Raw genomic sequence first — 26,612 nt, 5'->3', positions numbered from 1 at the left:
GAAAGCAGAGAGAGCGAAGACGAGAGGAAGAAATGGGGTGAAAAAAATCGTTGGGAGACAAAGGCCAAGGGAGAAGGAGAGGAGAAATAGAAACGATGAGAAATTTTTCCTTTCGAGGGGGAAAGCAACACGCGCTTTAAGTGGTTGATTCGGAAAATCGGGCTGAATCCAAATTCCCCGATTTTTGCCTGATAGAATGAAGTGATGTAATCTCACTTCAATGTAATTCATCCTACACTAATGACATAATTTAATGAACTAAATAATACGGGGGAGAATTCATTCCACTTCATTGTGGACACAATGGTTTGGTTTCCGTAAGATTTTCACCGTGCTGAAAGTAATTATAATCTGCTAGTAGATTTGCATTGAAATAACTCTGTAGCCTAATGGTCAGGGCACTGGTAAAACCACACATCTGGATTCAACTCCCAGCTGAGCTAAGTTATAGTTATTTTTCTTTTTCTTTTTTTTATGAAATGTACAATGAATAAAATGTTTGTGACATTAAATCATTTGGTACGAACCCTAAATTGGCCTTCCCCTTTCAATATCTATCGCCTAATTTGTGTTAAGGCTCGATGTCAAGCCACTGGGGCTTATACAGAGGCAATAAGAGGCAAGAAAAATTATCAAAATATATTGTGAAAAAAAAAACTCCTTTGGAACAAAATATACAGTGACTAATATACAATGGAAAAAGACCAAAAGAAGCTACGAAAACAGATTGAAATACGAGGAGTTACAAAAATATGAAACACAAAAGCTGAAAAAGATGCGAAACCTTACCTCAAGTCTCTTGCCCCGTCATTGTTTAGAGGGTGAGGCACAAAGAAAGACCTCATGTTTCACCAAAGGGTAGGGGGCCTTGACCTCTTATAATAGACAAGAGGGTGGAGTTTCTCTTTCCTTTCCCATCTATTTCAAATAGAAGAGACAATATTGACATGAGAGTGAGGACTAGTTGCCTGTGCTTGACTCCAACGGAGACAACAGGAAGCATCTGCCACCCCATGCAAGAGGGAAGAACCCAATCCTCTTGCTCTTACTTTTTCGGTTGGCTCATTTATGTAGAGAGAAGGGAAGAGAGACCGGAGATGTAGATGTTTATTGATAGTAAAGGTCCTTATCTTTTTCTAAAGGAAGAGTTGAAAATGAGAGATTAAGAGGGTTGGAATAAGAGAGAAGTAAAGGAAGAGTCCATCTCACAAGTCTCTTCCCCTATTGTTACTAAGAGGGTGAGGCTTGAACAGGACCTTCGGTTTTGTTCACCAAAGGGCAGGGAACCTCCCCTCTTCCGCTTCCATCTATTAAAGATGGGGGTGGGGGCACTACAAGACTGATTCTTTGCTTTGCCTCTTGTTATCAAGAGACTTAAAGTCATATTGCCTTATGTTTTCTCACCAACAAGAGGGCTTTAGGACACCTACCTCTTAATTCAAGTCGACATATCTTGAGTAGAGAGAAGGAAAGAGAGACAAATGAAATTAAAATCTTTAATTTTCTAATATTTATATAATTTTAAATTAAAGTATAAATAAGTTTTTTTTTTTTTTTTTAAAAAAAAGGAAAGCTTCCTTTTCTCTCATTGAGGGGAGAGGGCCCCTAAATGGAGGGTTTGATGCTTGGGAGTTAGGCCGCAGGTGATGTAACCAAATGAGGTTTGTATTTTTCATTTGAAGATTACGGACCTGCCCATTCGGGAATTCCATACACTCCATCCAGATTCGTCGAGTGGAGCTTCCTCTCGAGAAAACCCTTCCGCTTGGTGCTCGTCTGGTTTTGAGTTTCTGCTTTTGAGGGAGAGACCTAATCTCTTCCTTCGGACGCTCGATTCGAATCCAGTAGACGCGGGTAATCTCTTCTTTTTCCCATATGTGTTACTTAGCACTCTTTTGTAGTTCTTTTTCTTTCTTTTTACTCCATTTATGCTTACTTGAAGAATATTATCTGTTTTAAACTTTTTTTTTTTTTTTTTTATAATCTTCTCGGTAGGATGGCGTCTTTCATGGCCATTTCGACTATTAATTTAAATACGAGGTCTTCCAACCGGAATTCTACATCTTTTACTTCTGGCAGGTATTACTCGTTTCGAATTGACTCATCATTCTCCACTGTCTTTACTTGGATCTTCTGGAAATTATCTTGACAAGGATAATGAGTTTGTTTCTTTTATTTGTATTTTTTTTCTTCAGGACACTGGTAAAATCAGTGCTTTCTACTTCGCCTAATTACTCTGGCAAGTTCTTCATTTCTTTTTTCTTATCTTACATATAATTTTTTTTTTTTATCTCGTTTTAGCTTCCTTAGATATTGGGTAGAGCAGTCTAATGTTATCTCATACTTTAACACTCGGTTGGGAAAATTCTACCCTTTTGCATTGCTTCTGTGTATGCTCTAGTCAAAGAAATTCTATATACTGTTCCTGGTCAGCAACGCATTCTTAGCCGCACTTCTATCAATTGTATACGAGTGAGACCAATTGACTAATACCAATATTATGTATTACTTATGCTTGAAGATGATTAACTTTTAGCAGGGTCGTCTAGTAAAAGCCATGAGCAGTCTTTAAAGCTTGAACCTCAGATTTTGCCTCGTAATGAATTCAGGTGAGTGAACATTGCTTATTGTCTTACTGAGTACGCATTTAATTTCACAAGCACTGTTTTTACAACGATTCTTTACATTCCTTGTTTTGATAATTTGCTAGGATTTTCACTATTTACTATTTATCATTGAGAACAGTTGAATTAGACACTTTGAAGTACTAGACGCATATGGGAAGTTTAATACAGTTTTTCTTTTTTGTTTCTCTAAACTTTTTTACATCATTTACACTTGTACTTTGCTCTCTCCTCTTTATGCTTTTGAGTTTTTTATGAGATTATTCTAGAAGAGTTTGACTCTTATTGAAATTTCTGCATTTGCAGCAGATTGATGAAATCTCATGCCAATAAACTGTCATTCTTTCTGATAGTCTCAAATTGTTTCCTTCTACAGTGGAGTTATAGAAGCAAAGAAAGGGAATCCACCAATAATGCCTGCTGTGATGACTCCTGCTGGACCTTTAGATCTTTCATCTCTACTTTTTCGCAATCGTATAATCTTCATAGGACAACCTGTTAACTCTCAAGTTGCACAACGAGTTATATCACAGCTTTTGACACTTGCAGCTCTTGATGAGGAAGCAGATATTCTGGCATGTTCTTATTTTATTGTTCTTGAAATATATAAGGCTGAACATTCAAGTCCAATTCTGTGACTAATGTGATATGATATGTTTGACCAGGTGTACATAAATTGTCCTGGTGGCAGCACGTATTCTGTATTGGCAATTTATGATTGCATGTCTTGGGTAAGGTGCTCAAAGTTCAAGGAACCCTTTTTGTTTCCATATGACTTGGATCTAGGATGAGATGGTGCAAATTGCATATTCTCTCTGTATTTTCTAGAGGCCATGGTAAAGTTGTCTAAAAATCTGTGAAGTAGTGGTAAATAATCTTTTTTGTTAATATGCCTCTGGTAAAAAAAAGCATGAAATGCTCTTATGGATGAAGAAAATTCTGAGTATGAAATTATTGTATGGAAGTTCAACTCGACACCTTGTTATTTTAAAAAAAATCTTGAGAAAAGATTAAAAATTATTGTGACATAATGGTGAATACACAGCTTCTATTGGACAATGTGAGGAAAAAAAGAATAAGAGAAAAGACGAATACATGATTTGAAGTTATTTATTTAGATTCATAGAACTTGATGGATGATTTAGAAACAATTTAGGTAAGGTACACAATTGCTTAAGAAATTTATAAATGAAAGATTAACAGAGTTGTATGTCCGATTCCTTAGTCCTCTTGTTATTCTAACTGATGAAGTTTACACTAATTGCTTCTGCTTTGTTTAGATAAAGCCAAAAGTGGGAACAGTATGTTTTGGTTTAGCTGCAAGTCAGGGGGCACTTCTTCTAGCTGCAGGAGAAAAGGGAATGCGCTATGCAATGCCAAATGCCCGGATCATGATACATCAACCTCAGAGTGGTTGTGGGGTATGTTTAGAACTCATATGAATTCCTAATTTTTTTATGAAATTTTTTATTATTTCTAATTGTACAATTCATCTTGTGAGAAATAGTCACCTGATGCATGTTACTTTAATTCTGTTTTTATAGGGTCATGTTGAGGATGTGAGGCGCCAAGTAAATGAAGCTGTTCAAGCTCGTCATGTAACTAGCTTCCCTAGATGCTTGCAGATATGATTAACAATTATCATTGTTCTTCCTAGGAATCTAAAGCAAAAGCAAAGTCCTCATAATTTGCTGTTTGAATTATTTCCTGAAACAGAAAATCGACAGAATGTATGCCGCTTTTACTGGGCAGCCTCTTGATAAAGTGCAACAGTACACTGAAAGGGATCGCTTCTTCTCAGCTGCTGAGGTATCATATTCATTTTTTTTATTTTTTTCATTTTCAAAAGCAGTGAGAGCCAGAAATCATAAAGAGAGCTCAGGGAGTAATAGTACCGAGGTTTCATATTCTTAGTTTTCTCTTTTTGGTTTTATCTCTGAGGTATCATATTCCTTCTCCTTATTGACTTGTCTTTGTTATAAGGAACATCCTGCTACTATTTTATAATGCGTATAATCTATGATTCTGCTTTGTTGTTCAGTCTCTGGAGTTTGGGCTCATCGATGGGTTATTGGAAACACTTTATTAATTCTATTGGTTGCATCAAAGCTCAAGAACCTAGCGTCGCTTCATGGTACAAAAGGTAGGCATCCATGCAGGGGGTGAGACCTTACAGTATCTACTATACTGAGCGTTCTACGCATACAGCGGGATCTAGAAGAGTGGTGGACATGGATGTGTGTACTCTTAATGTCTCTAAGCATTCTAATCTGCAAATCAGGGTATTGTTTCCAGGTCTAACTGCTCTTGGGTGCATTTGTTTCATGGAATCAGTTGTAAGAAAGTGAGATACCTGTTTGCAGAAGATTTAGCGTGGCAAGTTTTGCAAAAGCTCATAGTCCTGGTTCATCTCTTATTCAATTTTGTGAAAGAACACTGTTGTAGCGTGTTTAAGGTGCAAACTGCAAAGCCTTACTATTTGCCTATAAAGTTGTGCTGGTTCATATTTGGATGTCTTGATCGATTTCTCTCTCTTCCTCCTACAACGTAGTAGTGGCATTTTACCTACTGTTAGAGGTGTATTTTCTGCATTCTATTCGGCGAGAGAAGCTTTTTCGACATCTGGCACCATATTCGTCTCAGAAATCTTAGTAAAAAACGACATCATTCAACTAATCGTTCAGAAAGAACAGGAAGCAGATTCGGATTTCATACCCTCCAGTAGCGGTATTTTAACAGCAATCACAAAATCCTTACACAGGCCGACGACTTTACAAAAGTCCAGGTCTGGTTTTAATATGAAATCTGAACAAAAAAAATGGAAATTACATTTCAAAAGAAATTCCAGACGATTCCCCACTTTCGAGCTACCACCCCCAAATGAGAAGATTCAGAACAATGGAAAGTAAAGCAGCGGCCGGCGCCGGAAAAGTAAGACGCGCAGATGCCTTTTGCCCTTGCTCGTCGACTTGGACATCTCCGGCGAGCTTCAATCTCTTATGCTTCGTCTTCCAGGCGAGGATCTTATACCTCACCCTCGTCGCCACAATCACCTTGAACTTGGCCCTTCCAGCGTTGGAGACTTGTTCAAAGATCGGTTTCCAGATCTGCGTCCCGTTGGCCTGCACACTCTCCACTATAAGCTTCTTCTTGCCGAAGCCCTGATAGAAGCCGGATACAGTGAGGTTGCCGGCGGCGATTTCCGTCTGGTTGGAACTCAAGTAGAGAAGGGTGACATTGAGGTCTCCGTAGCGAACTCCCTTATCTTTGTTTCGGTTCTTGAGGCGGATGGAGAAGGCGATGGTGGCGTTCTTAGGAGGAACAGTGAAATTTCCAGACGCAGTTTGGTTGAGCGCTGGGACGTAGAACTTCTCGATGGAGAGGCTTGGTTTGGATGGACGGAAAGATAGCCAGAGAAAGAGGGCAGTGAGGCCCACAGTGAAAAGGAAGGCAATGCACCAGCGGCAGCAGCCCCAGCATTGGGACATCGTCCGACACGGGGAAATCGCTTCTGGAGCTAAAAGTTACAGAACCCGGTGCTCTGGTCCAGGGCCGCAGGCGTCGATGGAAGGCCTTCTATAGAGATACGGTGAAGGAAAAGCGGTCACAAGCCATGGCTCCGGAGAAAAGTCGATATGACTAGTCGTCACTCGTCGCAGACTTGAAGAAGAAATGTACGATGTGATTAGAATCACGATTCTACCCTCAAGCGTATTTTGTCAAGGGCGAAATCGGCCTTCTTCTTCCTCTGCACGGGGACAGACAACGACATTGAAGAACGATTGTGGATCAGCATTAGTAAGCGGAAACGATTGTGGCTTTATTTTGCCTTTGATACACACCTGACCTGCCTTCAGACTCTATAATCTGAGTCGGATCAATTCAAGTCCCAAGCAGGATTCGCACCCATTAGAGGGGGAGAGTCGCCTAATAGAAAAGGTGAGCTGAAGGGCCCTTGCAGAAATACATGAGATTCACTGAAAGGGCACCGAGAATACTTAAAAAAGAGCTCTCTCGCCATCGCCAAAGATCATTATCCTTCAGCCACTTGTAAGAAGTTCAGATGAGCTTCCAATGTTGACCGATAAGAGTCCGCAAGAGAGGCAGACTCATGGTAAAGAAAACAAGGACGTGACAGGGTTTCTTCTCCCTTATAGTATTTAAGCACTTCTTCAGTAGCAAGTCTCTCATTAATCTGTATAAAAAAACATCAAGTACGATATAAAGAAAAGAATAATAACATGTTGGAAAGGGAAAAGAACGACTTCATTAAGCATTCGGAAAGAGGACATACATAATGGATGGTGATCGGAGCAGCTGAGCAGAACAAAGAGTAGATTACATTGGTGCGGAGTGAGCATGGTGATGATCGCAGAGATAGTGTCAATGAATGAGCAGCGTAGACCATCACAAGTGGTTAAAACCTAGCAAAAAGGCCTCACCTGAACTAGTTGATAGAGATAAGGATAGGATAAAGGTTAATCAGGATTAATGAAGCCCCATGATTTTGCTATAAAAACATCCTCAGATAGGGTCCCTTGAGAAAAGTATTATTGACTAATTGTAAGGCTAAGAACAACACGAATAGTGGTAAACTTGACAACGAGACTAAAGGTTTTATGATAACCAACTCCATGGCGCCGGTGAAAACCTTTGGCAACTAAGTGAGCCTTGTACATGTCAATAGAGTCATCAAAGTGATATTTAGTACAAAAAATCATTTGCAATAAACCCTATTCTGCGAGGGATCTGAGGGAACTAGTTCTCAAGTCTCATTCCGAACAAGGGTATCATACTCATCAGACATAGTCTGACGCCATTTGGGATTGGTAAGAGCTTGAGTCACAGTTGTTGGTTTGCGGTCGGTAGATGTAGGAAGTTGGGTTGTAAGGTTTAATTTTTGGATTTGTTTGTTAATATTATTCTTAAATTTGGTGACAATAACATGGGGAGGGGAGGATGCAGGTAGGGATGATAGGTGTGGGCCAGCCAATGAGGGAGGTGAGTGAGTGGGGTGAGGTGGTGGAGTGGTGTTCGGTGTTTGGTGTTTGCATGGGGTTAGGTGCGAGGTCTTGAATTGAGCTTGCAGAGCGCCCAAGGATGGAAGCAGTGGTTCATGTGCCAGTGGCCAAAAGTAAGGGCACATAGAAAAACTAGTGGGAGAGTGTGTCAAAGGAAAGACGGTCAAGGTAAGACTGAAGTGTAGTGAAGGGGAAGATAGACTTAACGAATTTAACATGACGTGACACATAAAGACAAAAGACAGTGGGTTCAAGATAATAGATATGCACTTTGAGTAGTAAAGTACCCAAGAAAGACACAAAGAGAGGAACGTGGAGTGAGTGTGTGAGAATAGTATGAACCTGAATCATAGATGACAGTGACAACCAAAACTTTAGAGTTTAAAGTAGTTAGGAGGAGTGCCAAAGTGTTTGGCAGATGGTGAAAGAAGATTAAGTGTGGCAGTAGGTAGACTGGTTGATGGGATAGACAACAGTGGAGAAAGAATATGACCGGTAAAATAAATGTATGGAGGTATGAGAAAAAAAAAATTAACCTGTTTCGACAATGTGATGATGTCGTCGTTTGGAATACTCACTATGTCAAGGTGTATGTAGAGGAGATATGAGATGAGAAAGGTCATTGGTAGCCAAAAAAGAGGATATTACTTTATATTCCCCACCATGATCAAAATAGAGTGTTTTAATCTGTTTACCAAAGAAGTTTTCTACAAGAGATTTAAACCAGACAAATGTATCAAACATATGTGATTTTTGTTTGAGAGGATAAAACTAGATATATTTTATAAAGTGATTGACAAAAAATAACATAATATTTGAAACCATCAATAGAATAAATAGGAGAGGTCTAAACATCCGAAAAAATAATGTCAAAAGGGAAAGAAGAGAGAAGAGAGAAGTGAGAAGCGAAAGAATGATAATTTTTTACTCTTATTGCATTGACAGGAGTTGCAATTGAAAGTAAAATTCTGAGAATGTGATAAATGTAATTGAAAAGTAGAGACAATGTCCCTTAGAATTGAAGAGGACGGATGACCTAAGCAATTGTGTCATGCAAACGAAGTGGTATTGACACCAGAAAAGGTTATTAACGTTGAAAATCGGGCTAAGGATGATGGCCACTCATACACACCATTCTTAGTTTGACCCTACAAAAGTGTTGCCCTCGTGTGAAGATCCTTCTCAAGAAAATAAATAGGTAAAAATTCAATGAAAATATGATTAAATTGACAGATAAAAATTAGATTCTTTTGCATTGTAGGAAGACAAATAATATTATTTAGGGAAAAAGTGTGAGAGGGTGTAGAGAGAGATTTGGAACCGGTATGTATAATAGGGAGAGTCGTATCATCACCAATCACAATGTCATCAGTGTCGTCATAAGGAGTGTGATCAAAGAGATTACTCAAGTCAAATGTAACATGGTGCGATGTGACTCTATCCAGAAGCCAAGTGGAATCAGTAAAAGAGGTGGCAGTTGAAAGATATGATTATGGTTGGTAGTGACAATTGTGGATACATCTGACTAAAGACGTGGCGGTTGCAATTGATTTGGGTGAGGAGCTGGCGATGTTGACAATTGTGGATATATCTATTAACAAAAAAACAGGACATTGTGGAATAGTGTGTCCTTGTGCACGACAGCACTTGTAGTGTCCGAAGTAGATCCGGGATGAGGGTTGACCATCACCCATGAGCACAAACTTGGATTACAAGGAAAAAGTAAGTTCTTGTTGACGAGTTGGAAGACTGTCCAAGTAGAGTTGAGGGTTGGGTGCTTTTTTTTTTCTCACGTGCAAGATTCACTTTTTTTCTCTTTCATGTGCAAGAATCACATGTGTAGAGAGGTCTTCTCGACCTTCTCTTTAATAAGAGATTCTGATTAAATCGAAGGTCAATGGGCAGGAAACGGGAGGGCGAAGAGGGAGAGAAGTACCAGGTATCGAGAGCAGCAACGGCCCTTGGTGGTGCAACTTTGGCAACGACATAGAGGAGAGGAATGAGGGATAATACTTTCAGAGGCTCCGTTGGAAGAGGGGGGGGGGGGGGGGGGGGGGGGGGGGGGGGGGGGGCGCAGGACAAAGGTCTCTTTCACAGACACAATTCTTCCTGGGGCATGTAATTCGCTCGATGAGGACATACAGACACAATTCTTCCTGGGGCGTGTAATTCGCTCGATGAGGACATCCCGTGCGATGAACGGGAATAGAGGTAGGTTCGTTGTTGGCAGACTCTGTGGTGACGGGCAGGAGAGAGCTCTGATCGGGTCATCAGTGACAAAAAGGGGGATTGACAATCAAGAGCTATGACACCATGTAGAATAAGAAGAACAAAGAATCATTTGTCGTATTTTTTTTATTTATGAAGATTGATGAGGATATCAACGTGCATCCACCTTCTTGCTCAGAGATTTTCACTCAAGGATCTTGGATCTTTGACTTTCAAGTTGTTCCTCATTCTCAAGGATTACTTCTATCCCAACGCCAATATATTTCAGATCTACTTGCTCGCACACGCATGACAAATGTAAAGCCTGTACCTACGCCTCTTGCCACATCATTCACGCTTACACTTCAGTCTGACACGACACTGTCTGATGCATCTGAATATCGAACTGTTGTTGGAAGTCTACAATACTTATCCTTTACTCGCCCTGACATTGCTTATGTGGTGAATAAGTTATCGTAGTTTATGCATTGCCCTACTACTGACCACTGGGATGTTGTCAAACGATTGTTGCACTATCTTTGTGGGACTTTGCATCATGGTATTGTACTACATCGACAATCTTCTTTGTCTCTTCATGCATTCTCTGATGTTGACTGGGCAAGAAACAAGGATGATATCACTTCAACATGTGTCTATCTTATTTACCTAGGTCTCAATCCTATTGCTTGCAGTTCTAAGAAGCAATGGACTGGCTCGATCCTCTATTGAGGCGGAATATTGATCTAATGCAACCACTGCAATTGAGATCCGTTGGATATGCTCTCTTCTCACTGAACTTGGTGTTTTTCTTCCACAACAACCAGTGCTTTATTGTGACAATGTTGGTACTATAAATTTGTGCTCCAATCTAATCTTTCACTCGCACATGAAACATGTAGCTTTGGTTATCATTTCATTTGAGAACAAGTTCAGAGTGGTGCTCTTTGGGTTATTAATGTCCCCTCTGCTGAACAATTATCAGATGCTCTCACCAAAACGCTTCCACAAACACGTTTCATCTTCTTGAAGACCATGATTGGACTTTCATCTTGGAGCTCTATCTTGCGGGGGCATGATAGAGATAAAGATAATAGGATAAGGGTTGATTGAAATACAAGTTTGAGATAGACTCAAACTAAAACCATAATCATGTATCCAACTACGACACATAGCTGAAGAGTTGTAATTGGTAGGTCTTTGTTGTTAACTCTGTAAATACTTCAATCTTCATCAATGTAAAGTATGTCAAATTATTCTCCATTCTTCTTATTCTACACTAGTCACTCTGCTTGTTGTGCAGTGAATGGTCCAGAATGTCTAGATTGCATTCAACCGATTCCTATAACCACTTACAGGTTACACAGTAAAGGCAAATTCGACTGCCATACACACTATATGTTTTTACAGGCAGGTTTGAGTTTCAGTCAGACCCAGGTAGGCGCAAGATCTTTTTAGTTTTATATTAACGTGGGACGATCGATCCTAGACCACTTCATAAAAATATCACTTCCATAAGGTTCTTTGGTTTCTTCCCCTGCTATTGTTGTTGGAGTGAATCACAAAATTCAGTGTCAGGAGTATGAACCAGGAATTAACTGTTGAATAAAGGAGAGACACGAATGCTAAGAAGAGAAAAGATAAAGAACTGTGATCGAAAAAGTAACACTGCAAAAAAATCTAATGTCCATCCTCGACGATATAACGTGATTTCCACTTGTTGGGTCCATAATGCAGTTTAATCCTCTTCCTCTTCCCTGAAATCATGCCGTCCGATCCCACTGGAACCCACCCATCTGCTTCCATCTTCTGACGCTTACTCTTCAACCCCAACGTTAGGTATTTGACAAACGTCGTCACATCCACCCTTAAATCCGCCGTCGTCCTGTTCGAGACAGCTCGGAAAACCGCTCTCCAGAACGGTTTCTCTGCCTTCACGGACTGCTTCTCCCTTCTGATCTCCCTACCACGCTGGTAGAAAGAGCCAATCACGATCTGTCCGACACCGTGGTCGCCGTAAAACAATGTGACGTGTGTTGCTTCGTAGTAGATCCCGATTTTCTTGTTTGGGTTCCGGATTTCGAGTTCGAGGGAGATGTTGGCACTACTCTTGCTGCTACCATGGGTGGCATTCCGGTTACGTAGCGCCAGAATCTCTAAACCCACCAGAGTGTAAGTTGGTTTCTTCGGAGTCAGGGATAGCCATAACAGGGTACCGATGAGGCCGAAGAGGAGTACAACTTCAACAAGCCACAAGTAAATCCGCCTAGACTCTGACATTGCTCCCAAGAAGGAAACCATGATCGAATTGATCGAGCAATTTGGGTCTTAATATGTGATTTGCAGGAGAGATTGGAGGTCAGAAATGATTCAATGGAAAAATTGGTCTTTTTGTAATCCTTCTCCCCGCGTTAATGCGACTAGCTAGCTTTTTCAAAGCGAATAGATGCTTTACTTCTAGGCTGTCTTTTGCTTTTGGGTTTTCTATTCATGTTGGATAACTTCGTCTGTTGAAACAAGGATGACTTTAGGAAAAGCTTCAGAAAACTTTCAGTGGAGAGTCGTTTCGGTGCACATGTTGGGACGCGTTAATGCTGCTGCAAATCAGTGTGGAGAGCCTTTTGATTTCAAGTGAGTCATCTCTCACTGGTGTTTCACTTTCCTACTTAACGATCCCAAAGTCTAAAGTTCCTTCTCGTAAAAAATAATTCAATTCCAAACCTTAATCTGAAAACGTGGATTTGGTTCAGAAAAAAAATTTGCACAAATGATTTAAGAGGAGCGTATATAAGACCTAAGAAGACCACCACAAGCCATCCTCCGGATTCGGAAGATCAATTACACTGACGCTTCTCAAAACTCAAAACTTTATTCACAAACCGAACAATTACAGGAAATGGAGAGGGAACAATGAATAAAAAAGGAGAACAATCGAACATCTACGATCGAGGAATCATGCTTACAAATGGAATCTTCAATCGAAGTACATGGAGCATTTCTTATCCTTGAAGACTGGTAGAATTTGCCCATCAACACCTACCCCGAGTTCACAGCTCGCATGCATCCGGTGACGCTTGCTGTCCCATGTAGAAATCTTAAAACGAATCGCCATCGACAGCTCCAACCGGAAGCCCACGTTCCCGGCTGCCCGATCCGCCATGAATTGCGTCCAGAGCTGATCGTTCACCGCCACGCTCGTGCCATTCAGCACTCCATGAACCTTCGTCGTGTTTTTGGGTGGCTGATAGAAAGGAAACAGCAGCGGCGTCGCGCCGATTGCTTTATCCTTGTAGTAGACCGTTCCTTCCATCCCGTCGTAGTAGATCCCGACGTTTTGGTTCGAATTCCTATCGGTTACATCGAAGGTGATTTCGGCATTCTGAAAGCCAGTTTCTTGGGTGAGGGCCGTGAAGGAGAAAGACTCAACGCGGAAGCGGGGGCGGTGTGGCCGGAGACTGAGCCAGAGGACGAATGAGATGATGCCGACAATGAGGAGGAGTGTAAGAAAGATGGAGCAGATCACTTTGGAGACACGGGTGGTGAGGCTCTCCTTGACGCGGTGAGCGTAGTACCTTGCAGTGCGGTGGCGTTTGATGGGTTGAGCATTGCTCTCCCGAGAGGCTTCCAACGGTATATCAGTCAGTGAAGCCATCTTCCGGCGAGTGCAAAATGGTTAAAAGCAAATAAGAACGCCTTATTTATTCATCAGGGAAGACAGTTGGGCAAGCTAAGGTATCTGTTAGAAGAATTCTGGCTTCTTCCAAGGAGAAAGGAAAGAATATAGCCTTCATATCTCCAGTTATGTGCAACATGAAGGCTATATTCTTATAATTTCTCAAGATTAAAACCATGTAGAACAAATCCGGAGTGCTTAGGCTGCGTAAGAGCAACTGGTGGACTCTGGTTTCACGCAAAGGGTAGATTAATAACCTGTCGCTTCAGTGTTTTTTAGGTTTTCTTATAGAAGAAGAATGCAGCAGAAAGACATTTTAGTACTTTTTAATTTGAAAGATAAAAGAAGAAGACGGCGTAGGGTGGAAGCTTGCGGAAGTGTACATAAGATTCGTTACAGAGAAACAGTGAAGAACAAAGAGGAGGGACGACGTTTGTACGGATAGTTTCAGGAAGTTGAGTAGACAAGATAAGCTTTGGAATAATACAGATAAAGAAGAATATTGCCTGGCAAATATCAAACCAGTATGAACTGTATAAAACCGGAAGAATTTTTCTCAAGAAGTCACGCACAACAGAAAAACAGAAATTGAAATTGAAGTATCAGCTGCACCTTGCCAATTTATTTGATTAAATCAAGAACAGCCTTAGGCTCAACTTCTAAAGGATTCCTGAACCTTGTTGAAGTACCTAGCCAATCAACTTTCTAAAGGATTCTTGAACCTTGTTGAAGTACCTAGCCAATACATCCCAAAAGACCGGCCTATTAGGAGCAGAAGACTAGCGTACTTAACCACAGGACCGGGCCGAGCGTGAAATCTCAACACGCCCCCTCACGCGAGGCTCCGGGCCCGTCCTCCACGCCCGCCTCCTCTACCCTCCCGCGGAGGGCCCACTTTGCCTCTGGCGGGATTCGAAGGCGTGACGTGCCCAACTCTGATACCAAATGTTGAAGTACCTAGCTAATACATCCCAAAAGACCGGTCTATTAGGAGCGGAAGACTAGCGTACTTAACCACAGGACCGGGCCGAGCATGAAATTTCAACAAACCTAGCCAATTAAGTGCTAAACATCCACCATTTAAGCACTTGAATTTAGAAATTCAGATCGTTAAAAAAATCACATTCATGACTTATGAAGAATGAGATATATTTCTAACCAATACCTTATAAGGTGTACATTACGTCAGATTAAGCAGGGAATCCAACTCACCCTAAAAAACCTAAATTTGGGTTTTCTTCCTCACCCGCGGGTGAGGATTAGGGTTGAGGAATAAATTTGCAGGAGTTTGTGGCAAGGACTGGTTTTATCGATCCAAATTAGGAGATTTTTTAAAATTATAATTTATATTTAAAATAACAGGAGATTTTTTGTTATTCTTTATTATATTCTTATATAGAGATTTTTATACAAGTTCTGGAACCTGGGGCTCAAATGGGGAGCTCGCGCATTAATTAGCTGCTCTTAAAATAACTTCCGTTGCAGACCTGTTATTAAGTCGAACGTGGCCTTACAGGACGAAAGCGAACCAGAAAGGCGATGAGAGATTCATTGCGGTTTCAGCTGCATACAGGGACCCTTAAATCAAATTTTCTGAATCTTAGTGAAGTTCAAGTCTTTTATCATTCTGCTTTCATTCTTAAGTTAATAACAACAAGATGATCGCTGAGTTCACCCTGGAGACTGTCAAAAGTAGAGAGAAAGCGCTGTCTTCACCGTTGCCGAGGTCTGACTTCTTCGTCAACACCGTAGCACAGCTGTGTGCATTGGTCCAATTAATCACTCCGTTTCTCAGCACAGTGCCTCTGCATTGGTTCTGTATATGCAGTCAAATATTATTTGATTCTGTAAGAATTGTTGAAATAAAGACAATAATCGGAGCATAAAATCTGAGAATATCCAACTACGAAGTATATATCTAAGAGAAAAATCAAATATATGCGGAAACAGTAAATAAATCACACAAGAAAGAGGCACAGAGTTTACGTGGTTCGGCAACAGCCTACTCCATAGGTAGAGACGACGATTCCACTAAATCACGAGCAAAGGAAAGAGCTTTGCAGCTTCAAGCATATACAAAACGAAAATGGATTTCTCCACCTCGACGAAACCCTATCTCCCGAAAGAAATCCCCAAATGTATCGACAAAAAATTCCAAAACAGAGAGCTCCCGATTAAGTCATTTGTTGGGTCATAACGTGGATCCGAAATGACTTAATCGGGTCACGGGTAATCAGATTCAAGACACCCAACAACAAATCTCCACCTTGGCTTGAATTCAATTTCTCCTCTATGAAAAAATGAAACTGTCTATCACCATCTCCACCTTGCCCCTTAGGGCATCCTCAGATACTGCGAACACCAATCAAGTCCAAGCAGTGCTTGAGCTTGAGTGTAGGAACTGGTTTGGTCATCAATCTGCTGCAACCCCCAAGTACCAAACTAATACTAGTAGTACCCTTCAGAACAACTGCACTCGCATAGGGAACATGGGACATGTACTCCTTCTCTTCCTCGGTCTGTGGTGGTAACTTTGCTGACAGACTGAAATGAGCAGCATCACTACCCGTGACAACTTCACGGTAGTTAGAAGGCTCTAGAACCTGAACGGTCCCTGCCACAGTCAATGCATAAGTAACCATGTCTGCATAGTCGTACTTTTGAGGTGGTCTTATCTGCCTCCTCTCTCGATCTCGAGCCAAACTGTACTGTTGCTCATGAGATGCATCTTCTACCTCACTAGAATCTTGCACATTGTCCTCAATAGATTGAACTGGAGTGTTTTCTCTGTCTCTCTCAGAAGTATCACACTCAAAATCCACCTGCTCACTGATATCTCGATTTCTGCCTTCATCAACAGACTCCTTTCTGGGGTGAAGCATATAAGTTTCATCAAAGTAACACCTCTACTAATGATAAACTTAGGTGACTTGGGATCAGTACACCATAATCTATAGCCTTTCACCCCAGATGCATAACCCAGAAATATACATTTCTTCGCACGAGGTTCTAATTTACCCTCATTCGCATGAGCATAAGCTGGACAACCAAAAATTTTCAAACCTGAATAATCAGCAAGAGATCCAGACCATACCTCAATAGGAGTCTTACACTCAATAGCAGTCGATGGAGATCGATTCACCAAGTAACGTACTGTAGAAACTGCCTCAGCCCAAAAATCTTTCCCCAAACTCGCATTAGAGAGCATACACCTAGCCCTCTCCAAAAGTGTCTTGTTCATGCGTTCTGCGACACCATTTTGCTAAGGAGTGTGCCTAACAGTGCGATGCCGAGCAATTCCCACATTCTTGCAGAAATCATTGAACTCCCCTAAAAAGAATTCCAAACCATTATCAGTCCTGAGCCTCCTGATTTTCTTTCCAGTTTGATTCTCAATCATGGCCTTAAACTGCTTCAAAGAAACAACCATTTTATCCTTAGTCTTCAATGGATAAAGCCAAACCTTCCTAGAGTAGTCATCAATGAAGGTAATGAAATACCGAGCACCACCCTCTAAAGGAACATGAGAGGGACCCCACAAGTCAGAATGTATATAATCCACTGTACCCTTGGTTCTGTGGATTGCCGTACTGAATTTAAGACGCTTCTATTTCCCAAAAACACAATGTTCACAAAAGTTTAAATTCCCTGTTTTCTGACCACCAAACAAACCCTTTTTGCTCAAAACTATCATTCCCCTCTCACTCATATGCCCTAATAGCATATGCCACAGACGAGTCGTGTCTGAATCTGAATCTGCAGATGAGGAAAATGTTGCAGCACCTATGACTGTACTGCCCTGAAACACATGAAGGTTGCCAACCTTTTTCCCTTTCATCACAACCAATGCACCTTTACAGACCTTCAAAACTCCACCTTCAGCTGTATATCTACAACCAAGGGAATCAAGAGAACCCAAAGAAACCAAATTTTTCTTCAAATCTGGTACATGCCGAACTTTTGACAAAGTCCTCACTATACAGTCATGCATCTTGATTTGAACCGTTCCAATCCCGACAGTTTTACAGGACATGTTGCTCCCCATCAAAACTGTACCACCATTCACCGACTGATATGTCGTAAAATAATCCTTGATAGGACACATGTGGTAGGAGCAGCCCGAATCAAGTATCTGCTAACAACTCAAGATGACTTCACCAAAACAAACAACAATCCCTAACCGTCCAGCTCTAATACCAATTGTTGAATAAATTTCACAATCACAATACTAAAATTACTGTTCTGCTCAGTTCTCGTACTGAATACAAATCAAAAAGAAATTTGGCACATATACGTTCTCACTGCACAATACATAAACAAGGTATTAAACAGAAACAGTATATGAGAAAAGAACCTCATTTCTGGTTTGACAGCCTCTTGCTTCTTTTGCTCACGTAGCGCACAACGACGCGCTGGACTGTTACAGCAAGGCCTTCCAGCGACACCAGCGACCAACAACACCGACAACAACGACTTGCTACCCTCCCGGCAGCAACTTCACTTCTCACAACAGTGAGGAGCCTCCTGTCTTCCGGCATCGACGACACTCGAGCCTTCACGCTGCTTCTCACCACAGCGTCTCTGGTGGGACCGAAGTTTCTCCTCTTCGGTGCCCTTCCCCTTCCTTCCTTCTCCTCTTTCTTTCACTCTATTTCTATCCCGAATATTTTCCCCTTTTCTGTTTTTTGCTATCACACTGCCCGCACCAGCAATTTTTTTTTCTTCTTACCCTGATTTATTTTCACCCTTGCTGTATCTCGCACCCGACGCCTATAACTCAAAAAAGAAGGAGGGCCCACACAGGCTGGGCCCACTAGTGTTGATTTTCAACACTCCCCCTCAACACCAGTTGTCACTAGTTAGACTGTGCCGAGCTGATAGCGAAACATTTTGAACTTGCCTGTACTCAAACTCTTTGTGAACAAATCCGCAACTTGATCATCCATCTTAATCGGTCTCATCTCAATTTCTTCTTGCAGAACCTTTTCTCTGATAAAATGATAGTGCACTTCAATATGTTTAGTTCTAGCATAAAAGACCGGATTCTCCGCCAAACGAATTGTCGACTGATTGTCATAATACAACGGAACTGCATACTCTACTGGTTGATGTACATTATTCATCAGTTGTATCAACCATGTACTCTCTTGAGCTACCTGTACTGCTGCTCGATACTCAGCTTCAGTGGTTGACAATGATACCGTCGGCTGTCTCTTGCTACACAAAGAAATTGTTCCAGAGCCAAGCTTAAACACATACCCAGTTGTCGACCTCCTGGTGTCATGATCTCCTACATAATCAGCATCACAATAGCCAACTAACTTGCAGTCTTTACCTTTCTTGTACAAAAGACCATAGTTAATTGTACTCTTCACATATTTCAAAATTTGACGAATTGTTTCCAAATGAGGCTTCTTTGGATCTTGCATGTACCGACTCATCACGCCAACTGCATAAGATATGTCAGGTCGAGTCAAGGTTAAGTAGATCAGACTATCTACCACCAATTATCTATACATCGTCGCATTTTCCAAATTTTTTCCTTCATGTGCACACATTTTGGCATTTGGGTCCATCGGTGTCGACGTCAGCTTGCATTCAAGCATTCCAAACTTCTTCAACAAATCTTTGGCATATTTCTGTTGACAAAGAAATATTCCTTCTTGTGTGCGATCAACCTCTAGACCAAGAAAGTGCTTGAGCTGGCCTAGTTCTTTCATCTAAACAAACTGATAGATTCTTCTTCGTCTGAAGAAGTTCTGCCTCATTATCACTAGTTAAGATCAAATCATCCACATACACTAACACAATAGCTAGTTTTCCTTCATTAGCTTTGAGAAACAAGCTGGAGTCTGCAGGTGTTACAAAGTAACCACTTTGCGTTAAAAATTCAACAATCTTACCATACCACGCCCTGGGTGCTTGTTTCAATCCGTAGAGTGCTTTCCGCAACTTGCAAACATGTTTAGAATGTTCTTGGCTCTGAAAACCCATCGATTGAATCATGTAGATCTCCCGTTCCAACTTTCCATGAAGAAAAATATTTTTCACATCCATCTGCCACAAGTTCCAGTCTTTGTTGGCTGTCAGTGGAAGTAGGACTCGTACAGTTGTAAGTTTTGCCACTGGACTAAACGTTTCATCATATTCTAGTCCGTACCATTGAGAGAAACCACGAGCTACCAATCATGCCTTGTACCTCTCAATTGACCCATCTTAAATACGTTTGATCTTGTAGAGCCACTTGCACGATATGGGTTTCACATTGGTTGGCTTTGGCACTAGATCTCAAGTCTGATTTTGCTCAAGTACATCAATCTCTTCTTTCATAGCTGTCCTCCACTCAGAGCTCAACGATGCTTCTTTGAAGGTCTCAGGTTATATCAAACTTTCTTCTTTAGCAACGACTGCATTAACGTATTTGGGATTTGACCTTCGTGTTCTTGTTGACCTTCGGAGTTGAAATTGTGGGATTGATTCTTCCATTTCACTGGGCTCACCTTCTTCATGTGGTTGTTGATACACGCCAGTTTGCCAAGGGCTCTGAGTCACTCCTTGCTCAACATCATCGTCATTTTGATCTCCTAATTCACCTGAACTTGATGGGAGTTGAGCAGTATGCTCCCCCATCTTTTGTTGTAGCTCGTCTCCAAATTCTCTTGAATATAACAAAAATTTCTTCTTTGAGGACCACCACGAAGATGCTTCATCGAATACCACATCTCGTGAAGTGTAGTATTTTTCACTCATTGGGTCACAACATTTCCACCATTTTCTCTGGCTGTCAAATCCCACAAAGATACATCTAATAGTTTTCTTGTCAAATTTGCTCCGTAGATGATCAGGAACAAATATATAACATACACAACCAAACACTCGAAAGTAACTAACTGTAGGTTTCATGTTCCACAGTTTCTCATAGGGTGTAACAAATCCTAACCTTGGTTGAGGAATTTTGTTGATCACAAAGGCTGCAGTCCTCATTGCTTCAGCCCAAAACCTTCCAGGTACATTTTTCCCATGTAACATGCTCTGACACACCTCTACAAGATGATGGTTCTTTCTCTCTGCTACACCATTTTGTTGTGGCGTGTTGGCACACGTGTACTGATGACGTATGTGACATTCTCTTAAATATTGGGAGAAATTGCTTGAGCTGTATTCGCCCCCATTGTCTGTGCGCAAACACTGGATCTTCTTTCCTACTTCTCCCTTAGCTGACTCTCTGAACTTTTTAAACATTGAGAATGTGTCAGATTTTTCTTTCATGAAGAAGACCCATACGTACCTTGAGAAGTCATCAATGAATGTCACCATGTACCGCATACCACTAATTGATGGTTGCTTAACCGGCCCGAATACATCAAAGTGGACTAGCTCTAGCTGTTCATTTGCTTTAAACTTTGACTCCTCGTACGATAATTGGTATGCTTTACCATATTGGCATCCGGCACAGACCGTGTCTGTTCGAACATTTACTTGAGCAAGCCCCTTAAGCATCAACTTTTTAACCGTCACACTGAGCTTGGAGTAGCTGACATGACCTAACCCTATGTGCCATAGATCTCCTATCTCTTTTTTTCTTGTCTTATCTACATATGCAGACTCTGCTGACATTACGTAGATTGACTCCAATCGTCGCCCCTCCAAAGTCGGGGTTTCTGAAATTTTGAGATCATGATACACCTTCACAACTCGGGGACCGCACAGAACATAGTTGTCTGATGATATCAATTGAGCCACAGATAACAAGTTTTTCTTCATTCCTGGGACATGATAAACATCTTGAAGTGACATCTGGTTGGGATTATACCAAGGTGTAACTATAGTCTTACCGATGTGAGCTATCGGTAACCTCGAGTCGTTGGCTGTCACCACCACACGGTTTCCCTTGTACTCATACAGGTTTTGCAACTTCTGTTTATCACCCGTCATATGATTTGAGTATCCCGAATCTATGATCCAATCATTCTTATAGTCAATCCGTTCATCATTAACAAGACTTCTCCCATTTGTTTAGCTAAAGAATACTGCTAACAACTCAAGATGACTTCACCAAAACAAACAACGGTCCCTGACCGTCCCGCTCTGATACCAATTGTTGAATAAATTTCACAATCACTGCACTAAAATTACTGTTATGCTCAGTTCTCGTACTGAATATAAATAATTTTTTTTGGCACATGTACATTCTCACTGCACAATACATAAACAAGGTATTAAACAGAAACAGTATATGAGAAAAAAACCTCCTTTCTGGTTTGACAGCCTCTTGCTTCTTCCGCTCACTCAGCGCACAACGACGCATTGTTATAGCAAGCCCTTCCAGCGACCAACAGCACCGACAACAACGACCGGCTACCCTCCCGGCAATAGCTTCGCTTCTCACAACGGTGAGAAGCCTACTGTTTTCCGGCACCGGCGACACTCGAGCCTTTACGCTGCTTCTCACCGCAGCGTCTCTGGTGGGACCGAAGTTTCTCCTCTTCGGTGCCCTTCCCTTTCCTTCCTTCTCTTTCTTTCACTCTATTTCTATCCCGAATATTTTCCCCCTTTCTGTTTTCTGCTATCACACTGCCCGCAGCAGCAATTTTTTTCTTTTTCTTCTTACACTGATTTATTTAACCCTTGCTGTATCTCGCACCCGACGCACTATGCCTCTATAACTCAAAACAGAAGGTGGGCCCATGGTGTTGATTTTCAACAGTTTATGCCCGGCATCTCTCCCTGATCTGGTGAAGCTATTCTGTCCTGTTCTTGACTGAAAAATGGGATTCGTAAGATCAGGGAGATGATCCTTTTCAGCACAACTGAAGGGGCTATAGTTTTGGACAAAAGCCGATGCAGAGAAGTTTAGGGAACTGTTTAATCATTCTGTTTTATCGCTTACATTTTCAGGTGCTCACGCTATTGGGTTCTGTCACTGCGGATTCTTTCACAGATAGGCTACACAACTTACATGGGTACTGGATTGTCAGATCCTAACATGGACTGTAGTTTACTGGCTAGTTTACAGAAAAAAATTGTCCGAGCTCCATAGCTCCAATCGTTAACATAAACGCTGACCCAAATAAAATTTATCGACCAGACCTCCAGATTTTTATCGTTTTACCACGGAGCAGTGCTGCAGCTCGATCAACAGTTTGCTTTCTCCAAGCTCGCAAGCGATTTGGCAGAGAAGTATGCCAGGAGCCCCAAGGCTTTCAGGAAGAATTTCTCCAAGGCGATGATCCAACTGGGAAACGTGGGTGTCTTGGCAGGACAGCAAGGGGAAATTAGATTGAATTGCAGAAAAGTAAACAGGAGTCAACATTGAGGATAAAATACAAATACAAATTTGTTAATTTTTTAATAATGTAATCGACTTATAGTACATTCAACACCTGATAGAGAATTTCATTTATTTTCCTTCCTCTCTAGTGTGTTTCTTTCTTGGATTCATCCCCAGAAGGCTCATAAATAATTTCTCCGAGAAATGAAATTATTCTCACCGTCTATTAACTCCAAAGAACCAAACTGAACTCACTCAAAATGAACGACCAATCGGGGGAAATACACCTAACTGAAAATCAGAACCCCAGAAACGAACACCGAATTCTAACTATTTACTACGGCACAGTTCTTTCTAATCTCACCGACGGATCCAGTTTTCACTTCAACTCGACCCATCTTTTCCATTGACAGAGCAAACTCTTCGAAGAATTTCGAAAGTGGACCGTTAAGAAGCTGGTTGACGACAGACAATGAATTGCTGTTCTTGGTGAGAGCCGAGTCTGACTGGAAGAGGCCCCGCCTCTTCACCAGCAGAGAGTAGTAGCTTAAGTCGAAGGTTCGGAAGCTGCCGGGATCCATTTCCACGAAAGTGGTGTTATCGTTGGGAATTTTGCACTTTTTCTTCTTCAGATTGTCGGCATATTCGCTGTCCAGTGATGGGTCCTGATCACCCCTGCCGGTGAAGTTGTAGAGCCGCTCGGTGAAAGATGAGCAGTGACCGATTCCTATGGTATGGGCCCCTGAAATCGATCAAAAGACAGAGATTTGAGATTACGTGCTTAGTTTGAATCGTGAAGGATTTACAGACAAAAGCTTACCAGATAAGAGAACCAGGTCCTTGACATCAAGCCCTTTCCTAGCGAAGCTTGACTGAAGCCTAGTGAAATTAAAAGTCGGGGCAGGGATGTTGTTCAAGGCTTCAGTGGAATTAGAAATGGTTCCATCTCGACGCCCTGTTGGTACCTTCCATGAAGGTCCACCCTGTTGTTTATTGGAACAAAAAGGGATCAGTTACCAGTGGCATTTGATGGTTTGTGAGCAAAGTTAGCAAAATGTCGGCAACCAGTCCCAGTTTTGGTAGATCTTGAACCGTTGGTTATTCTACAAAAGTTCAGATTCGAACTCGCAGTGCAAAGATGAACAACTACTTCCAGGTAAATTTTAAAACTAAAAAAGTTTATAATTATTTGATAAAACATGATAGCATTCTTACAATGACAACAACTGCGTCTCTAGCGGCCAAACTGAGGATATCTGCGCAGGAAACAACACCCGGACACTCTTTGTTCAGTAAGGATTTTATGCTATCAATGAAGCCGAAACCTCTTAGAGTCAGATTGGGAGGAGCTGCCTTCTCAGCTGTGTTATTTGTAGTAGAATTCAGCAGAACAGACCCATCGCAACCCTGCAGAAGAAGCCAAGTTCCAGTTATTCCAGCGGAGAGATAAGAATGTGACAGTTATTTTGGGCTTCAAACTCAGACAATAATTTTCGTAAAAACAGAGGAAGCAGGCAGAGGAAACTGACCCTGACAAAGCAGTCATGGAAGTGCATTCTCAAAATCGGGGCAGCCAGGGTCGGAGCATTCGGTATATGCTTCTTCACATAGTCTAGCACAATCTTCTCCGCCCGTGGGCAGCTCTGGTCATAAAATCCCAACTTCAGCTGCCCCTGAGCAACACCCAACAGACCCAGAACACAGAAGACAACAATCTTAACAAGACCCATCTTCCCCATTGTTTCTTACAAAGAAGAACCGCTCTCGCTACTAGTACTGTTTCTCAGCCGAAAGAGGCTGTAGTATGGAATAGCTTTATAGCCCTTCAATTATCTGATTCTGGAAATGCTCGGTGAATTAAGTACTCAAAAAGTTTCTTCCTTCCAGGAAGTTATCATGTACTTTTAACTGTTCCACCCTGATATACTTAACGTAAGACAAGCAATCGTAGCTGAGATTAGTTAAGAGCTGTCCCGTATAAGACGAACGAAGTAATATTTGAAAACTGAGATTTCGTTTTAGTGGGTGAGAGTTGCTCTAAAGGATCACTGCATGAGAACCGGTCATGTTGGTCTATAAAAATTTGTGTATCTGGTTTGTTGGGTCATTTTTTCTCTTCTGAATTCGGAATTTGAAATGATTTTACTGCTTAACCACCTCCTCTTTTTTTTGTCTTCTTCTTAAATCAGAATCATTCAGGGCTGCGGAACAACTGAGCTGGTTTCTGTTTTTAAGTCATTTTGCCAGCTGAAGCCTTTCGTGCCTTTTGTGTCATCGATGAATTAAAGTAAAAGCTCACTGCCCATTCCTTCTTCGAGATACCATGAATGGCGGTTGATCAAATGTTTCTTAAACTCACATCATAGTGAAATTTCTTGATTCAAATCTGTAGGAGGACTCACCATTGAACGAATAAAGAAGACTACAACCCCATTATTATTCAAATGATTCCCTCTTTCTCAATTCTCAAGCACGCATGCATGCACCAATGTGATCTGTAAGCATCAGTCACCGACACTGTACAGGCTCACAATGTGCTGGATATTTTATCTTATTGAGGATCATTGACTTGGCTGGTTTCAGTTCGTAGGTTACTATCTCTTTGATGTTGCCTGCAGGGATTGGAATATGATTTTCCGCTAAATGGAAAAATTTATCTGTTGATTCCATGCATGCGATCTTGGAGGACAGCGTTTCGGAGAAATGACACTGAGCATAATTAAAAGTACTAAGTTTTGGATCTAGGCGCCTGCAAAAAGCATAAAGCAACACGTTCCTTGTTGCGGTAGAGAAGAAAGCACAATAAAAAGAAACAAAAGGGGAACACGGCGTTTGATTCGGAAGTATTTTAAAGATTAAAGAAGGAAAATTTCAGGAAATAAACAAGAAAAAGAACAGAAAGTTAGGGAATCATCTACATCTCCAGCAGAGTAACAAGAGTGGAGAAAACCATAAACCATCACAAAATCTTGCAAATAACCTTTGCCCTTTTTCATCTATTAAAATACAGAGTGTTACAGAACACTCAAGTCTTCTCTTTCATGATCCAGTAACTGAATTACGTAGATAAAAAGGTAAATCATCGATACCCAATAATTGGTTCGTTATGATATTCGAAGTTTAATAATAGAAAAATGGGTAGTAGGTTTGAGAAGATCGACAAGTCGGACGAGAGAGACAAGCTGGACACTTGATTGTCGCTCTGTGCTTTATCCTCTTCTTCCTTGTAGCTCGAAAACCGATGCGTATGTAGATTAACAGTTCTCTGATCGCTTTCTTTCACGTCATTTACTTCTGTTTATTTTATGATTTCAGTCTCTGTTGACGACGAGAATTCGTTAATCTGTCGCATGGGCGGGTCCCTCCTGCCCCGCTCCTCAGCGTTTCAGACTTTTAACTTTAGTCTCTTATCCTCATCATTGGCCCCCATTTTTGCACACATTTTTGCACATTGGGAGTTGTTAAAGAAACTAGGAACACTGCGGGGTTCAAGCAATAATTTCCGGCAAATCTCTCAATGATTTCAGACGTGTTCGAACGGTGATTATTTAACGAAGAGCCATCACTACGTGTCGCGCTCTTGGATTCAGGATGATGAATACAAAGTAGCCATGATTTGGGTATATTATCAGGCACCATTATCAGAGAACAGGTATTACTTTGGAAACAAGGACGCGGTGAAGTAGAGAGGAAGTAGAATAATACCAAGTGCTCGATGAAGATAAGAGTTGACACGAATTGATAATCGGTTTAGTGGCTGCAAATGATAAGATTAAAGTGATTCAAAATCTGAGTAAACGGGTTCAGGTTCTTAGGCC

General features: G+C 41.3%; 5 protein-coding genes across 5 annotated transcripts; 1 reads left to right on the top strand and 4 right to left on the bottom strand.

Moving 5' to 3' along the window:
- The first annotated feature begins 1,687 nt into the window (after positions 1-1,687).
- Positions 1,688-5,114, top strand: LOC137942585 (ATP-dependent Clp protease proteolytic subunit 6, chloroplastic). The gene is made up of 10 exons (XM_068788287.1): positions 1,688-1,854; positions 1,996-2,079; positions 2,196-2,239; positions 2,540-2,609; positions 3,001-3,196; positions 3,287-3,355; positions 3,905-4,045; positions 4,169-4,222; positions 4,341-4,433; positions 4,666-5,114. Exons 2-10 carry the CDS (start codon positions 1,997-1,999, stop codon positions 4,711-4,713), a joined length of 798 nt encoding a protein of 265 aa, XP_068644388.1. The 5' UTR covers positions 1,688-1,854; position 1,996; the 3' UTR covers positions 4,714-5,114.
- A 193-nt stretch (positions 5,115-5,307) lies between these two features.
- Positions 5,308-6,328, bottom strand: LOC137942666 (protein NDR1-like). Its single transcript, XM_068788395.1, has one exon. The coding sequence runs from the start codon at positions 6,110-6,112 to the stop codon at positions 5,492-5,494; it is 621 nt and encodes a 206-aa protein (XP_068644496.1). The 5' UTR covers positions 6,113-6,328; the 3' UTR covers positions 5,308-5,491.
- A 5,192-nt stretch (positions 6,329-11,520) lies between these two features.
- LOC137943174 (protein NDR1-like) lies at positions 11,521-12,151 on the bottom strand. The gene has a single exon (XM_068788869.1). The coding sequence runs from the start codon at positions 12,149-12,151 to the stop codon at positions 11,531-11,533; it is 621 nt and encodes a 206-aa protein (XP_068644970.1). The 3' UTR covers positions 11,521-11,530.
- Positions 12,152-12,760: 609 nt separating this feature from the next.
- On the bottom strand, positions 12,761-13,581 carry LOC137942756 (NDR1/HIN1-like protein 26). The gene has a single exon (XM_068788498.1). It carries the CDS (start codon positions 13,500-13,502, stop codon positions 12,825-12,827), a length of 678 nt encoding a protein of 225 aa, XP_068644599.1. The 5' UTR covers positions 13,503-13,581; the 3' UTR covers positions 12,761-12,824.
- Positions 13,582-22,785: 9,204 nt separating this feature from the next.
- LOC137942582 (peroxidase 3-like) lies at positions 22,786-24,560 on the bottom strand. Its single transcript, XM_068788285.1, has 4 exons — positions 24,324-24,560; positions 24,010-24,201; positions 23,615-23,777; positions 22,786-23,536 (listed from the first exon to the last, which is right to left on the bottom strand). The coding sequence occupies exons 1-4, from the start codon at positions 24,531-24,533 to the stop codon at positions 23,121-23,123; spliced, it is 981 nt and encodes a 326-aa protein (XP_068644386.1). The 5' UTR covers positions 24,534-24,560; the 3' UTR covers positions 22,786-23,120.
- Positions 24,561-26,612: the final 2,052 nt, after the last annotated feature.

The sequence above is a fragment of the Aristolochia californica genome, unplaced genomic scaffold, assembly GCF_029961685.1.
Source record: "Aristolochia californica isolate CCGP_79_NKW_82.1479 unplaced genomic scaffold, dmAriCali1.0.hap1 SCAF_10, whole genome shotgun sequence".
NCBI lineage: Eukaryota > Viridiplantae > Streptophyta > Magnoliopsida > Piperales > Aristolochiaceae > Aristolochia > Aristolochia californica.
This window is presented reverse-complemented; position numbering and strand designations above follow the sequence as displayed.

Bases quoted from the DNA above. Each gene is read 5' to 3' on its own strand.
- LOC137942756 (XM_068788498.1), bottom strand. From the start codon at position 13,502: ATGGCTTCACTGACTGATATACCGTTGGAAGCCTCTCGGGAGAGCAAT.
- LOC137942666 (XM_068788395.1), bottom strand. From the start codon at position 6,112: ATGTCCCAATGCTGGGGCTGCTGCCGCTGGTGCATTGCCTTCCTTTTC.
- LOC137942582 (XM_068788285.1), bottom strand. From the start codon at position 24,533: ATGGGGAAGATGGGTCTTGTTAAGATTGTTGTCTTCTGTGTTCTGGGT. The intron at 24,202-24,323 runs GTCAGTTTCCTC...CTTCTTCTGCAG, and splicing joins TCCATGACTGCTTTGTCAGG to GGTTGCGATGGGTCTGTTCT. The intron at 23,537-23,614 runs GTAAGCTTTTGT...GATCGATTTCAG, and splicing joins GGACCTGGTTCTCTTATCTG to GGGCCCATACCATAGGAATC.
- LOC137942585 (XM_068788287.1), top strand. From the start codon at position 1,997: ATGGCGTCTTTCATGGCCATTTCGACTATTAATTTAAATACGAGGTCT. The intron at 2,240-2,539 runs GCAAGTTCTTCA...AACTTTTAGCAG, and splicing joins TACTTCGCCTAATTACTCTG to GGTCGTCTAGTAAAAGCCAT. The intron at 4,434-4,665 runs GTATCATATTCA...TTTGTTGTTCAG, and splicing joins GCTTCTTCTCAGCTGCTGAG to TCTCTGGAGTTTGGGCTCAT.
- LOC137943174 (XM_068788869.1), bottom strand. From the start codon at position 12,151: ATGGTTTCCTTCTTGGGAGCAATGTCAGAGTCTAGGCGGATTTACTTG.